At 43.9% G+C, this 14,514-nt stretch overlaps 1 protein-coding gene across 6 annotated transcripts in view; it reads right to left on the bottom strand.

The window, feature by feature from the left end:
* Window positions 1-1,406: 1,406 nt before the first annotated feature.
* LOC106647398 (terminal nucleotidyltransferase 5B) overlaps window positions 1,407-14,514 on the bottom strand; it is a 33,163-nt gene continuing 20,055 nt past the window's right edge. The window contains exons 1-3 of one of the 6 annotated variants that reach the window (XM_089591331.1): window positions 6,138-6,218; window positions 3,770-5,210; window positions 1,407-3,673 (exon numbers count right to left, since the gene is read on the bottom strand). In XM_089591331.1, the coding sequence (XP_089447457.1) occupies window positions 3,074-3,673; window positions 3,770-5,179 (2,010 nt within the window). In that variant the 5' untranslated portion in view covers window positions 5,180-5,210; window positions 6,138-6,218 and the 3' untranslated portion in view covers window positions 1,407-3,073. Of the gene's footprint in view, window positions 5,211-5,318; window positions 5,347-6,137; window positions 6,339-14,514 lie in introns of those variants that run through there. The other 5 variants (XM_014363765.3, XM_089591330.1, XM_014363768.3 and 2 more) reach the window with 5 other exon arrangements.

Genomic DNA, 14,514 nt, shown 5'->3' with positions numbered 1-14,514 from the left:
ACAACCGCAAGAGGAGCGTAACGAGGTCAGACTCCGGTGCTCTCTTTCCCTTTTATTCGTGCATATGTATACACTCGGATCGATCGATTTATCGATTCAGCTGGCCGTAAGATCTCCCCCTCCCCCTCTACGGTGAGTAGTCTGAAATTTTCAGTCCAAAAATGGCCACTTTGTTTTTTTCTTCATATTTGTATTTGGTCGGAGGGTTTATTGGGGTTCGGTGAACTTTTTTCCCCGGTTGGTTTTTGTCAAGTGAAATTTCGTTGTATATTTGTATGAAATGTAGTTGTTTTTATTCAGTTTCATAGAGACATCGATCAATTTATTTCATACAACTTTCGGTACAGTAAAAATGTTTATGATAAATTTGTTTCCACTTGTGCATTTGCAACGGTACCTACACTGCTGGTAGTACGGGCTGTAAATGTAAACTGAATGTATAATTTATCATTTGTCTACTGTATGTAGGCATATATTATTTGTTGTATAATAACATTTGTGGATATAATAACGTAATTTCAATACTCTAAAAGCGCATATTCGGACAAGTGAGAGTTACAAGTGTGTCTCATATAAATATTTAAATTTTCGATAAAACCGTAGCGTATATTATAATAAAAAATGATTTCCGTTTTTCGTTGATAAAATAAGAGGGAAAAAAAAACAATGGCTTAAAACTTTGTACTTTGTCGAGATTGTTATTTTCGTATACGAAATTAATTCACATTGCTTCGAACAATGGAGAAGAAAAAAAATTTCAAGTTTTAAAAACTTTTTCCACGATTGATGCACTTAAGTACTTGTATCTATAGTTTTGTCATTATCCCACTTGCTTTTGCGAGCCGAATAATAAATGATAGCCGCACACTCGCGTATACATAAGACACTTACGAGCTGCTCGCCTTTCTATACATTTGCTTATATGCAATGCTGCGTTAAGATTTTTTTTTTCTTTCCATTTCCTCGCCTTTACATCGGTTATGCTCTGCACAAGCGTTTTACATACGTGATATTTATACTTAAAAATTTAGCTCTACATAAAAAAAGGAAACTATGATATAGTAATCTAAACAAACAAGAAAAAAGAAAGAAAAAAAGAAAAAAAAGTAAAATGTTCACAGCCACTCATTAATTAATCAACAAAATAATTAATTAACATACTTGCATGTATACAATGGATTTTTGTTGTTTCAAAATCTTGTTTACACATTGTTCATCGGAATCATATTAATTGATAATAACATATATTATGTATACATACTTCGTGTCGTACGTGTCACGAGTGCCAGATATTATATGTATATATTTGTTACATTTTTCGTGCACTTAATAGAAAAGAAATAACGCAAGTTTATATATATTTTTTAAACACATCGTCTTTTAATCTGATAATGAAATACCATTCCTTACTTTTTATTTTTTTTATTTATTTTTTTTTTACTCCCTACAACAATGACTGCTCCGATTCAAATAAGACAATATATAACATTTTTTTCCTCCTTACTCTTTTTCCATACAAGCGACACGCGACTTCGACTATTTCTCTTCTTTTTTGGTTTCAACAAAACGACAATCACTAGCATCACTTTTTTCTCTCCCTACGGTAGGCATCCACACACAAATACGTACCTAAATCCCCTTTCGCGTGTTGGTATTATTTTATCGCTCTTTTTTTATACGTGCTCGCTTGCACTTTTGCGCACATCGGAATGATTTTTTTTAAACAAATCAAAAACGAAGCAAAGTTAAACAAATAATCCAACGCGTCGTTCACTTCCTTTCGATCCTGCACATACTTGTTCATGCGATGCTAGTGTGTATCCGTTTCAGTGACGACTCCTTCTTCTTCAATTTCTTCGTTTCATGGGTGGTGACTTGGTGAACAATTTAAGCCCAGCACCCGTTGATTTGAAAATGGCATTTCGGTTTCTCTTCTACTTTTTTTGTTTTTGTTTCATCGAAGCGGGCAAGTCTTGAAAAAAAGCTTTTTTCCTCTTCAGCAGCGCAACAGCGTCATTGTCACCATGTAAACGTTGCATAAATTATGAACGTGTTAGCATATGTATGGGCTACCTGTTCTCAGAACGGACGATTGCACCACGTTGTCTGCTCCATCGTGTATTGTATTTTGAGTTTTTTTTTTTTCAGTTTCAGAATTTTTTTGTCTTCGTATTTTAAAAAAATGTTTATTTTTAAGTATAAGCATCACATTCTAAGTAACGACGAATGAGCGCGAAGGTCGTACAACGAAATAGACAAACGTTGTCGCTTGAGGACGAGCGTCAGTGGACCATTTTGTTTATCAGTATATATATGTATATTTTTTTTTCGCTCAAATCTTGGCGTGTAGTCTTTTTGTTACTTTCGTCCCGAGATTATCATCTTTTTTGCTTTATATCAATTTAAAATCGGAGACTGCATACTTAAATCTGCGTGTGTCCTCCTCGAGCGCGAGGCAGTTTCTCATGTATTTTTTTTTCTCGTTCCTTCCTCCACACTTTTTGCATCCTCTTGTTCTTCTTCTTTTTTTTTCTTTTGTTGATTAAAAAACCAAAAACTCTGTGGGCACTAAATCTTTCACTCTCCAACATCGCGCATCATCATCACAAATACTCCTCGCGCTCCTCCAATAAGTTGGTTGTTCTTATTATCATTACACGTGGTACACGGTAAAAAAAAACAAAAAACAAAAATATTGTTACAGTATAGAATACAGACGAAGAAAAAAAAAAGTAATCGTATCGAAGGCTGCAGATGGCGCGAGCATCGTCGTCGCCGTAGTCCTGATGATTGTTCTTGTTTTTATCCTCTAGTTTGCTTCGTAAGTATTATCATCATAAAAAATGGTACACCCGTTTTACAGAAGAGCACACGGTTTTCCCCATCATGTACGCTGAATGTATACAGTAGCGGTTGTAGTAGCGGCAGCCTAGCCCTCGCCCCGTTTGCGCACGAGTTGGCCACCGTCGTCTTCGGCGCCCTCTGGCGTCACCACTTTTGTGGTCATAGTAGTAGTAGTAGTCGTGGTAGTAGCAGTAGTAGTTGTTGTATTTTCCCGCGTTGGACCGACGCATCACGACGAGCAGGCCATCCACGAGTTGCAGGTGCACGTGTAGCACGCGGTAGGTATGACGGGCGCGTAGTAGTACCCGTTGGCGTACACGTAGGCCGGGTGGGGGGCAACCTGCGTGGGCGCCGCCTGGTGGTGGCTCGCCCCGAGTCTCGGGTGCTGCTGGCCCTGGAGACAGAGCACCTGGTAAGCCAAGCTCTCGATCAGGGCGAGGGTCTGCCTGCGCTCGTGGCCCATCAGACAGACCGTCGACTCCTCGACCACGCTGTGCAATAGCGTGAGGTACTGGTACTTGAGTGTCTCCTCCTCCGGGCCCACAAAGTGATTCCACAGGTAATTCTCGAGCTTGGCCCTCTGTTGGCTTATGTCCGGGAAATCGATGAAAAAACGCGAGCACATGTACCGCTCCAGGGTCTTTATGTAATCCGGCTGCGCGGCCTTGTACATCTTCACCAGGAGGTTGCAGTACTTGAGCAGACCACCGCCGCGTATCTCCTCCGGGTGCCTCGTCGAGATGAGCTTCTTCTGGAGGTGGTAGAGCGCCTCGTGGAAATCCCCGTACACCGACTCGCCGACCACCCTCGGGTAATCGGCCTCGCTTATCTCGGTTATCGTCGTGGTCGTCAGGGACTTGTTGTTGTTGTTGTTGTTGTTGTTGTTGTTGTCCTCGCCCGCGTCGATCGCGGATTGCCGCTGGACGGCCGCGGCGTGGAACTGCAGGAGCGAGTCGAGGACGATCTGGAACGAGTCGACCGAAAACTCAAACTGCCGCCTCATCGTGTCGACGAACTTGAGCTCGACGTTCCTGTGGCCCCGGCTGTTGCCGAGGGATATGAGGGACCACCTGTCGCCGTCGTTGTTGACCTTGACCATTTTGCTGACGTAGGCCTCCTTGAGGCTGCACGTGGTGATGCGGGCGCGACTGACGCCCTCGGGCAGGAGGTCGTAGAGGGAGCCGAGCACCGCGGCCTTGACCTTGTCGTAGTGCCGGCCGCTGCTGAGCTCCAGCCCGAAGATAAGGTCCAGGTCGTTGTAGGGCTGGGACTCGGTCGCGAGGACGTGCGACGCGGCGCCGCCGTTCAGCCGGATGTCGCGCACCTTCAGCCCGGCCCCGCCGCTCGCCGGGTCCTCCTCGAGCTTGCCCCGGACCACGGTCACGAGGTCGCGCAGCCTCACCTCGAGGGTCGGGAAATTACCCCGCCCGTGGATGCTCACGACCTCGTTCATCACGTCGTTCAGCCGGCACACCTGCTCGTAGCTGAGGACCGCCCGCCTCTGCTCGCTCTCCGAAATCACCCCACCGCTCTGCGTCGTCGTTATCGCCCCGGTTGTCGTTGTTGCTGTTTCTGCTGTTGTTGTTGTTGTTGTTGTTGTTGTTGTTTGTGTTGTTGTCGTGGTGGTGTTTTTCGGCAGTTGAGACTGCGGTAGCTGCCTCTGCTGGTGCAATGGCTGTTTCGGCCCCGCCTCGCTGCTGACGGCCTTGTTGTAGCCGAGGTAGGTGGTCGGGGGTACGGTGGCCAACTCGGGCTTTCTGCTGTAGCCGTTGATGACCACCTGATTGTAACCGAGGGAGTTGGCTCTCACCGGCGCTGGTTGCTGCGGGACGATAGGCGCTGGCGTCGTCGTCGTCGTCGCGACCATCGGTGGCATCGACGTCTTTATGTCCGCGATTATCCTGTCGTACATGCTGTCGTCGAGGATCGTCTTGCCGTTGCTCACGACCTTGTTGTACGGCAGCCCGGCCGTCGTGGTCTTGTAGCTCCCGCTGACCACTCTGTTGTACCCAAGCGGTTGCTGCTCGTTGCTCGTCGCTCCTACTTTGCCTCTGTTGTTGTTGTTGTTGTTGTTGTTGTTGTTGTTTGTGGCTGTACCATTGGTCTTTGAGTACTGCTGCTGCTGCTGTTTTTTGTTGCCGACAGCGGTGGTGGTCGCTTTCTTGGCCTCGTCGTTGTTCTTCTCGTCGCTGCAGCTGCTGCTGATGCTGCTGCTGCTGCTGCTGTTGTTGTTGTTTTCCCTGTGGAGCCTGGATGAGTCATCGTGGGCCGCGCCCTTGGATGACTTTTTGCTCGCCTTGCAGCCCTTGACCTGGCAGGCAGCGCTGGACTCCATGGTTCTGCGCCCCTCGACTTTCACACCTGCACTGCAACAGAAATCGGACACGATAGGCGTTAATTAATATTTTCCAAAAAATGAAAAAGACAAATAATTGTCAACAGAACAGAGGAAAAATCATTCAAATTATTCACACCTATTCCACGAGCATGTATAGTGGTGATATAACACGAGACAGAATGTTGTGTCGTTAAAGCGACGACGGAAGATTACCTGAATAGGTGCAACACACCGGAGGAATGAATGTATAGAGTGAGGAAGCAGGGGCGGGGGGGGGAGAAAACGGGAAATATTACGAGCGTCATCGCACAGTGTCGCACAAGTGCGCGCAACATTATCTATATAATATAGTGTAAGAGAGCTATCGGCGTGTAATCGCGTTCTATTGGATTACGATAAGCGCGACCGCGAGTATACCCGGCAGGTACATGTGTTACAACACGCGCTTCTCCCCTCCCCCTCTCCCCCTAATGGCTGATACACGCACTCACACACAGATGCGCGCAAGAGTGTTGCCGATCGTCGGAAAAGGAACTTTTACTCGCGCGGGAACATAAAGATTCTTGCCTTTGTATACGCACACAATGGCCAATGATTTTGTGGTGTAGGTATAGATAACTTTTCCTTCGGGCGAATATTGTATATACTCGATAACTTGAAGACTCGAGCGCATTCACGTACGTCGTCGTTCATTAAAAAAAGATTTCGAGACACGTGCGCGAAGGAAAATCAAACTTATATATATGTCTATACGTGCAAGCTCGCTGCTGCTGCAGTCGCTTTTTTTCCCGAGAGTATATAATATAATCCCGCCGGTCGGAGGAGGAGAGCGGCGTATATTACGAAACTTGTGCAACCGAACGGGCTGCACTTGAGGTATTCTTTATAGAGAAAGAAAAAAAAAAAAAGTATTTACACGCACCACGCGACATGACAGATATTCTTATGTACTTACAAACGAGGGTGATGCGGGTAAGTATATAATATCTTTTGCGTATACAACAGAGTCCTCCCGATCGAGTTCGGCTTCTTCACTGCGTCAGCATCAGCCGATTCCAGCGGATATATCGGTATATCGGGCCAACTGGGTATAAATATATTATATATGTAGTGAAAGGCAACGACTAGTTGGCGTAAGGTCGTTCTCCCCCTATAGACGGGGGACGGCGTTTAAAAGGCGTACACACCGAATCAACAAACAATAAATAACACTGAGAGTATATGAAATGGGGAGCTGCTGATTGTTTCCCCCTGCACTTGTTCACGCGCACTCAAACACACACTGACACACCTGTGCAATTGTTATACGTATATGTTGTACGTCCCACCGGTGGACCGATTTTCCAACGATTTATTGTCGGTCGAATCGGGAAAAGGCCCTCGAGCGCTCGGCAACGGCGGACAAGCGATACGTGTAGACTGTGCGCTCGCGGCGAGCCGACTGTATTATACTTATCCGCGCTCCGAGAGCCCGCATATCAACGACTCTCGTCTCTCTCGCTCTTTATCGTATGTATAAGCACACTGTGGCGCTTGACGTCAGCTGACGGCTGCGCGAGCCGCTACCGGCCTAATACACTGGTATTGTACACACACCACGTAGGCAGTAGGAGCGCGTGGGCGTCCCTCCTTGGCTATACTTTTGTTTCTCCGGTGCGGTGGTGCGATGAATGAGCGTCTGGATGAGATGGCCCGCAGAGATGTAGCTCGTTTGCCCATTCAGTTGGTGACGTGGGTCGTGCATTGGGGGGAGCGGGGCTAGGGGGGTGCCAGTATATTTTCACGTGCACACAGCTAACACTGCTCGTTTGGCGTCGATTTCCCTGATGCTATGTCTATACTGTACAGGTTTTTCCGATTCCCTATAAGTAAGAGGTGAAGAAAATTGCTTGCCAGTTTGCCTGGCCGTTCATATACACACGTATACCAACCCCTCTATTGCGCACTCTTAAGAAAAATAAGGGTTATCGGCACATAATTATAAGGAATGGATTATTCTTATTCTGATATGCGTGCCAGTGAGTATATAGCCACATGGATATATAATAAATACTCGAGTCATTTTAACAAACATGACAACGTGACGCCGAATGAGATTTTCCTTCCCTTCTCGCGGCTCGATCGCGCAAATAATAAATCGAACGCGTGCCCGTTTACTCGCGAGTCGCGATTGAATCGTTCCGCGAAGATCGGCCTTGTTTGCTTTCCAAAGTATACACCATACGATTATGTCGCCAACTATATTTACGCCATACGTTCGTCACTGTATGATATTTAAAATTAACGTGTTGTGGGTGTTTGCATCATCGTATTATATTTTTGATGTAGGCACTTTTTTCCTACCAAAAGTGTTTAAAGATGTTTTACTCGTCAAGTCGGTGGTTCACGGGTGAGAATCGAGGGCGCGTGCGAGAGAAATTCAACGGCGTCCAAGTAGATCAAGATCAAACGCGACCTTCCCCTCTGGTCTGTGTAAAACTGACATACGCTCAAGCACAGCTGTATACTCGTCATCCGTTATTCTCTTCGATAATCCGAAAGAAAAACAACGCCCGCGAAGCGTAAATAACGCGAAACAACACCCGAGGGCCGACAAAACATTTTCCTCATCTTTTCCGACACTTTACTTGGCGTGTAAATACATAATATTGCGTGTGCGCGTGTGTGTGTGAGTTACGCGCACGGTGATCGGTTTTGTTGTCATATATGTATGTATGTATACATATACTCACGCGATCTCGTAACAATTGAAAAACAAGAGGCGAAAAGGCAAATCGTTGTCGACGTCCGTGACTCAGATATGCGCCACTCGAGGGAAAACAAAATAAAAGATACTTTGTGCCAGCGTGCACGTATAGGCGCACACGCGCGGATACACGCGTATATTCCCTCTAAAATCCAAAAGGGGTAATGACCATGAGAAAACCGAGGCGCCCCTGCCATGTGATATACACTTCTGATGCCGTTGTCGCGTATTTTTAGCCGGCGGCCGAAATTCCTCGCTGATGTACCTACTACCTACGTCACGTGGCGAAAAAAAAACAAAAAAGAGTACAACGTATAGTTGTGTACAACAGGGAGCCGCAGGAGGTGGGGAAAGAAGAAAGAAAAAGAAAAAAAAAAAAAAAAAGGCGAATAATACTAATTGGCGCGTAATGTTACGCAAATTACGAGAGCAGCGCTGTAATCCGTCCGAATCGACAACAAGCGAAAGGTTCAAGGATGAAAAACAAAGAGCAGAAAGTATAATAATGTATAGAGTGGTGGCGGTGGTGGGTATATATACAGATAGAGGCTTTGCCGGCGACGGGAGCCGAGGGAAAAGAGGCTATTCGTGTCGCGAGCGTGAAAACTCGTGGCTGTTTTTTCCTCCCCCCTTCCCACTGTATACAAGGTTCTCTTACTCGCGTCCGGAAAGTCGAGAGTTGAAGATCCTCCTATGGCTTTCTTTTTCTTCTTTTCGTATGGTGTGAGGTAAAAATATGTGGGGTGTCGCGTGGGTTTTTGGAAAAAAATGTATCGGGGGGTGAGTTTGGTATAACGTGTTATACATTGGGTGAGCGTTTGACTGGAAAGTTTCCCCTTTTGATTTATCCTCTCCGGCCGAGTTTGGATGAGTTTTAGACGCATCTGTTGCGAGTCGCAAGAATTTATGCCCATACATACGTTTCGAAATGGTTTTGGTACACCCAAACTCCATATACATTCGCGCGATTAAAATCCAACGAGGAGTTCCCTGAAATTCGCACATGACGAAATAACACCACATAAATCACGCGTGTACGTGATATCTGCGAGCAAGTAGGTATATATTTATTCATAATGATGATGTATTGTACCTATTCTCGTTAAAACAACTCTATGGCGAGAAGAGCGAATTTATAAATCAAGAGTAATAAAATTAAGCATAGGTACATTTATAATAACAATAATCGGTCTCCGATCGGTTACCATTACCCCGGGTAATTTGATTAACTCAATCGGATTGATTGCCCGAACCGAGTCACATCATGTGTACCACCACACCCAACGCCGCGGGCGGAAAATAATTGGACCAGCGTCATATCGGGTGTTGGACACGTATACTCACTTGCCTCATACGCCTGCTGTAAGTTAGTAGGCATATCTAACATGAACCAGTGCGCGTAAAGTGTTAACAAGACTGTTTTTCCCTCTCTCCCTCTTCGACCAGCGGACAGTAGCTACGTAATACGAGTAGCAGACTCATCGTGTAACTTGGCCTTCTTTCCCCGTGTGTATATATATATATGTGTGTGTATGGATACATACCGGGGTGGCGGCTGCGGCCGAGCCGTGCCAGATTGACTCCCACGCGCCCGCCAGAGTACCACATATATGTATATGCGTACGTATACATGTGCAGGACAAGGAGAAAGAGGCGAGGTATCGATCGCCCCTTGGGGGATGGTTCATATACCTTACGTCGCGGCCGACTACCACCACGAGTATATATTATATATACCTACTGTCTTTTATCTCTGCCCTACTCTCTGCGCGCGCGCGTGTCACTGCTACCCCGGCAAAGTACGTCATCATCCACGCCGAGTGGGATGGCTGGTGCTTTTTTTTTTTTTTTTTTTTTTCCGTGGGTCGTCGTTGTCGAGCGAGGGAGGAAGGGGGCGCCGGCCGATTAACGCGCGACATCGAGCGTGCGAGTGTTACGATCGCAACGAAGGGCAGGGATGACGCGCTCGCTGCCATTGATGAACGAGAACTATTTTCGAATAGGGAATTTTGGGTTTGCGCGTGTTTGTATACCCACGTTGTTGAGGGAGCAACGAGTGTCACGGCCATCGAGTGCTTTGATGTAATCAAATTGTATACTGTTTGTTCACGTACTCACTACTATACCCCTGTATTTTTACAGGGTCGAGGTTTGAAGTTTGATTGAAAATTAAATTTTCAAGTGTATCTATACGTCCTGTCTGTTGTGAAAATGGAAATGGACATTCTTAACTCATCGATCGATTGCAAAGTAATCCTTTTATTTGTAACAGCAAAACGCAGAGGGCTGCAAAGTAATCGCGATTCTGAACATTTTTTCGTCACGCCAACTTTCTTTTTCTTACGAATTTACACGCTGCGAGTTTTCCGTTGCAAAGTTGTACACGTCGAGCATCAGAAGTTTGCCTTCAACGCCCCCAGACTATGTGTGTCTAATGCCTCGAAGAAGCCTTTGAAGTTTTTCGAGTTGACTTTTATAATTTATCCAATGGAAACTTCGCAGAGCCCGCCTTTTGTGTTGTGTACTTTACGTTAACGACGGTATTTCCAATGTGAGCTTTTATAGCTTTGCTTCCGACTTAAATATACTCTTTTAGGCTTGTACAACAAAAAGAAAACGTGTCACCAAAACAAAAGTAATCCCCGAAAATATTTAATTTAGTTGCTCGGAGGGAAAAATTTGATTTTCCGTGCAACAGAATATGGTATTACTATGGCTATTGGGAGCTGACCTATTGCTTGAGACATAAAAAAAAAAAAAAAAAAAACAACTCTCGTCTCACGTGCGATCGATGTCGTATAAGAAGATTATTAAGGGCACGCACATCCAATTAAAAAAAAAGCTCAAGCGTTGCTTTGGTTGAAAATCGATGGATTCCTATATGCGCGGCGGACAGGGTTAAAAGAGTACTATTGTGTGGTGCTCGATGTCAGAGGATGTAAATGCAAACGATAAGTATTGCAATCAATATTCTTTGTATACCCTCTCAGCGTAACTACTTTGTTCATTATTTTAAAATATCGATTGAATAATCTGAATTTCTCAATAGATTAATCCATTACCGTTTAATTTGTGTCAGTGAAATCAGCCTGAATTTCGTTACTTTTTTTTTTTACTCAGTCTAGTCGTATTTTGATACAAGCGAACCTTTAAATAGAGCAGTTTCTAATAATAATAATAATAATAATAATAATAATAATAATAATAATAATAATAATAAAAACAATTCAACACCACTGACTCAGCTCTTGCGTCGATGATTAACAGATCAAACAGTCCACGTGCCAACTACTGGTGGAAATTGCGAGAAAAAGTGTAAACGCAACCATTATGTTTGTATCGTAACATTACGTTTGTATCGTACCATTAAACAACGAGGTCCCAAAAATCGATCTCACTGGCGGATACAGGAATTCAAGGGAATAAACCTGTATATTAATATTTACAGTGACCAATACAGGCTTCTCTCTAATCACTTTACCGAAATCGACGTGTTGAGTGTGTAATTATTTGCCAGTAGATTATCGATAAATATATGTACATGTCGTGTGTTTCTTGTGTACCCACACTTGCCACGATTTTGTTTTCAAAAGAAGGCAAACGTGTATACGTGTAATACGGAGCTGGTAAGCAAAAGACGTCAAACTTGGCCACTATCAGGCGATAATAGCGATATAATTTGTTTTTTCGAAACATTATTTTCACCAGGTGTTGAACAAAAGATTTGTGCTATCGCAAATGTCATTAAAAACGTATTTTGGGAGGGGGGAGGGAGGGGGAAGACGGCAATGTCGAGTGTACAATGACAGTTACAACAGAGAAACACAAAAACAGTTGAAAAAAGGAAAAAAATAACAATAACAACAAGCCCAAGTTTTTATCCCGAATCGGGGAGAAAACGCTTTAACGCTCTATTTTATCTGTTGACGTAGACGCATTAAGTATAGCATATAACAACTTTTTAGCGATTAGATACGGGGAGCGGTCGAGCGTTTTCCGAAAACTTCAGTTTGCTTTTAATTGCTCAAAAGTGTAAGAGAGACGAGCCGGGAAAGCACCGCACTCTACGGGAATGTATTAATTAGCTGTTTGTGCGCGTATATGTGTGAATTTTTTCAGTATATATGCCATCGTCAAAGAGTTTTAATCGCACAGTCACTAATTTTGTTTTTAGCTTTTATTTTTAACCGCTGAGACAATCTTCTTTTTTTTATTCACCGTCACCGAGTGAAATTTATTCGTTGCATAACTCGAATTTTTTCCGTCCCTTGACGTAACGAACGAAATATTCACGAATTGAGTTATATTTCGAATTTTTGGCACGAGCAGGGGACTATCGCTCGGTAATTTAAATCGGAAACCCGACGATTCATTTTGGGTTCACGTGTATGTGTGTGTTATTTGCCGGGCTATAACTTTGCTTTTTAATTCGATCGGCAGAGAAAAAAAGAAATGGAGAATCTTTCGTTAAAAATAGAATTTTTCAATCACCTGTTACGCGGAAATGCAAAATTAACGCATAGTCGTGTGAATGTTATTAACGCTGTAGCTATAATTTTTATTTTTGCATAAATAATGACATATACCAGCTCTGAGCTAGTAAACCGGAATTAAAAGCTTTTTTTTTTGAGAACCCATTCTGACGTCGAATTCTCGATTTTAACGATTCGAGAAACAGCTTGATTTATACTTCAACGCTCGATCAAAGCCCCCGTGTATCCTGTCGTTTTCTGAAAAAAAAAAAAAAAAAAAATTGCCCAACCCACCATCCTTTTTTTGTCTCATACAAAATTTCGATATATTGAAAAAAAAAAAAAAACTGCGAAGGTTGACAAAGTCGAGAAAAACTTACAATTAACTAAACGCGCGTCCGTACAATATAACAGGGGAGGGATGAAACGCGGGCAAAAATAGCCTGCGTCCACCCAAAAAATATACAATATATATAGCCTACAGGTATACTAGTAAAGCTAGGGAACGATGTCAAGACGCCGGTCACGGAGTCAGTCACGAGTGAAAACACGCTTGCCGCCTCTATATACTTGGCGTATTGCACGTATTACTGTCTCATTGTCACGTGCGCAAGCGTCATCGCAATGTCTATACATTTTAGCCGAACAGAAGCGTATAAATAAACACTGAAAAAAAAAAAAAAAAAAAAAAAAAAAAATGCATCTGTTTAGGCTTACTCCGTCTCTTTCCGCTACATCGTATACTTTCTACGAGCGAAAGACGTCATAGAGCTAGAGGAGGTCCGGATTCTTTTGCACGCCCGACGAGAGTGCACGTGTAAGTACCTAAGTGTATATATACGGATACGAGAGGCGAAAATTATCGAGTGGTGTAAGTAAGTGTTCGCGCTCTCTCGACTCGGATGTGAGAGTTGACGAGGCCCCGTTAACGACTTCTCTCTTTTGCCTCTCGAGTACACATTGTATGCATGTATATATGCGCCCCAGGTATGCGTGCAACCTTATTTTTCGTCTCTTTGTGCCCGAGAGCGCCGGGGCGTCGAAAATAAAATTGTCCACGTCCCTCGGGCGCCCGACCAAAGTGCCACTCTCTCTTGTTATTCTTTTTTGGATTTCTCATTCGGTACACACTTACTATTTTGTCGTGGACGAAAGTATATAGGTATCTGCATGGAAATGCGACTGTCCCCAGAAGTGCAAGTGCGACGGTGAAGCTGCGGACGAGATCATAGTTGGGAAATAACCAAAAGCAGTTTAGGTATTTTGCATAATTATGAAAGCTGCAGATAGTCGAAAGAGTAAGTGGAGCAAAAAGAGCTGATGGCGAGAATGATGATGCCATTGTGTTTCGAGAAGAAAAAAAAAAAAAAAAATGCCGATTCAAAAGTAGGTAAAATGTAGTGGGAGGGTTGTCGGATATACTCCAGACCCCCCGACTCTAGAATACTCCCAACCCAACAGCCCGAGACAGTTTGAAGATTTGTCGCGACTTTTTTTTTCATTACGCATTTATTGATCGGCAAATAAGAGGTTTATTTGTACACGGGAGCCGGGGCGAAGTAATCGTCTCTCAAACTTGACGCACACCCGCAAACGCTCGAGATAAATTGCTGTTCCGTGTCTCCGCGAGGAATCATCGATATCCACGACTCCTCGGAAGTGATCTGTTTCTTTGATGACGAATGTAAAGTTTATTGAGACTCGAGAGGCCTGGCAATTCTCGTAAACTCCAAGTATATGTACATTCCAGGCACTTTTCGTCTCGTCTCGGTCTGGAAGATGTTCATCGAGACAATTTGAGGCTCTAGAGTTTTCCTTTTTTTAAACTTCTAAATCTCGAAGGTATCGAGCTTTTTTCCGAAACATTTTGTCATCGTCTCGAAGAAAAAAAAAATAAAGGAGGAAGAACCGTGGCGGAGGAGGAGAAAAGAAAACTCTCGTTACGTGCACTATAATATACAGTCAGATGTGGGGAACGGGTGCACGAGAGAGTAAGCGTGTCGATTAAATAGATATACACACGCGCACCAAAGTCTGACGTACTATATATAGGTACATACACTGTAAAAAATGCTGTAGTAAAATCACTATGCTCAGGATAGTGAAAAAAGTTA

Source organism: Copidosoma floridanum, unplaced genomic scaffold (assembly GCF_036245765.1).
Source record: "Copidosoma floridanum isolate Cflo_tuat_1 unplaced genomic scaffold, Cflo_Japanese_pri ptg000013l, whole genome shotgun sequence".
Taxonomy (NCBI): domain Eukaryota; kingdom Metazoa; phylum Arthropoda; class Insecta; order Hymenoptera; family Encyrtidae; genus Copidosoma; species Copidosoma floridanum.
Note: the sequence above shows the minus strand (reverse complement) of the source record. Positions and strands in the feature narration are given on the sequence as shown.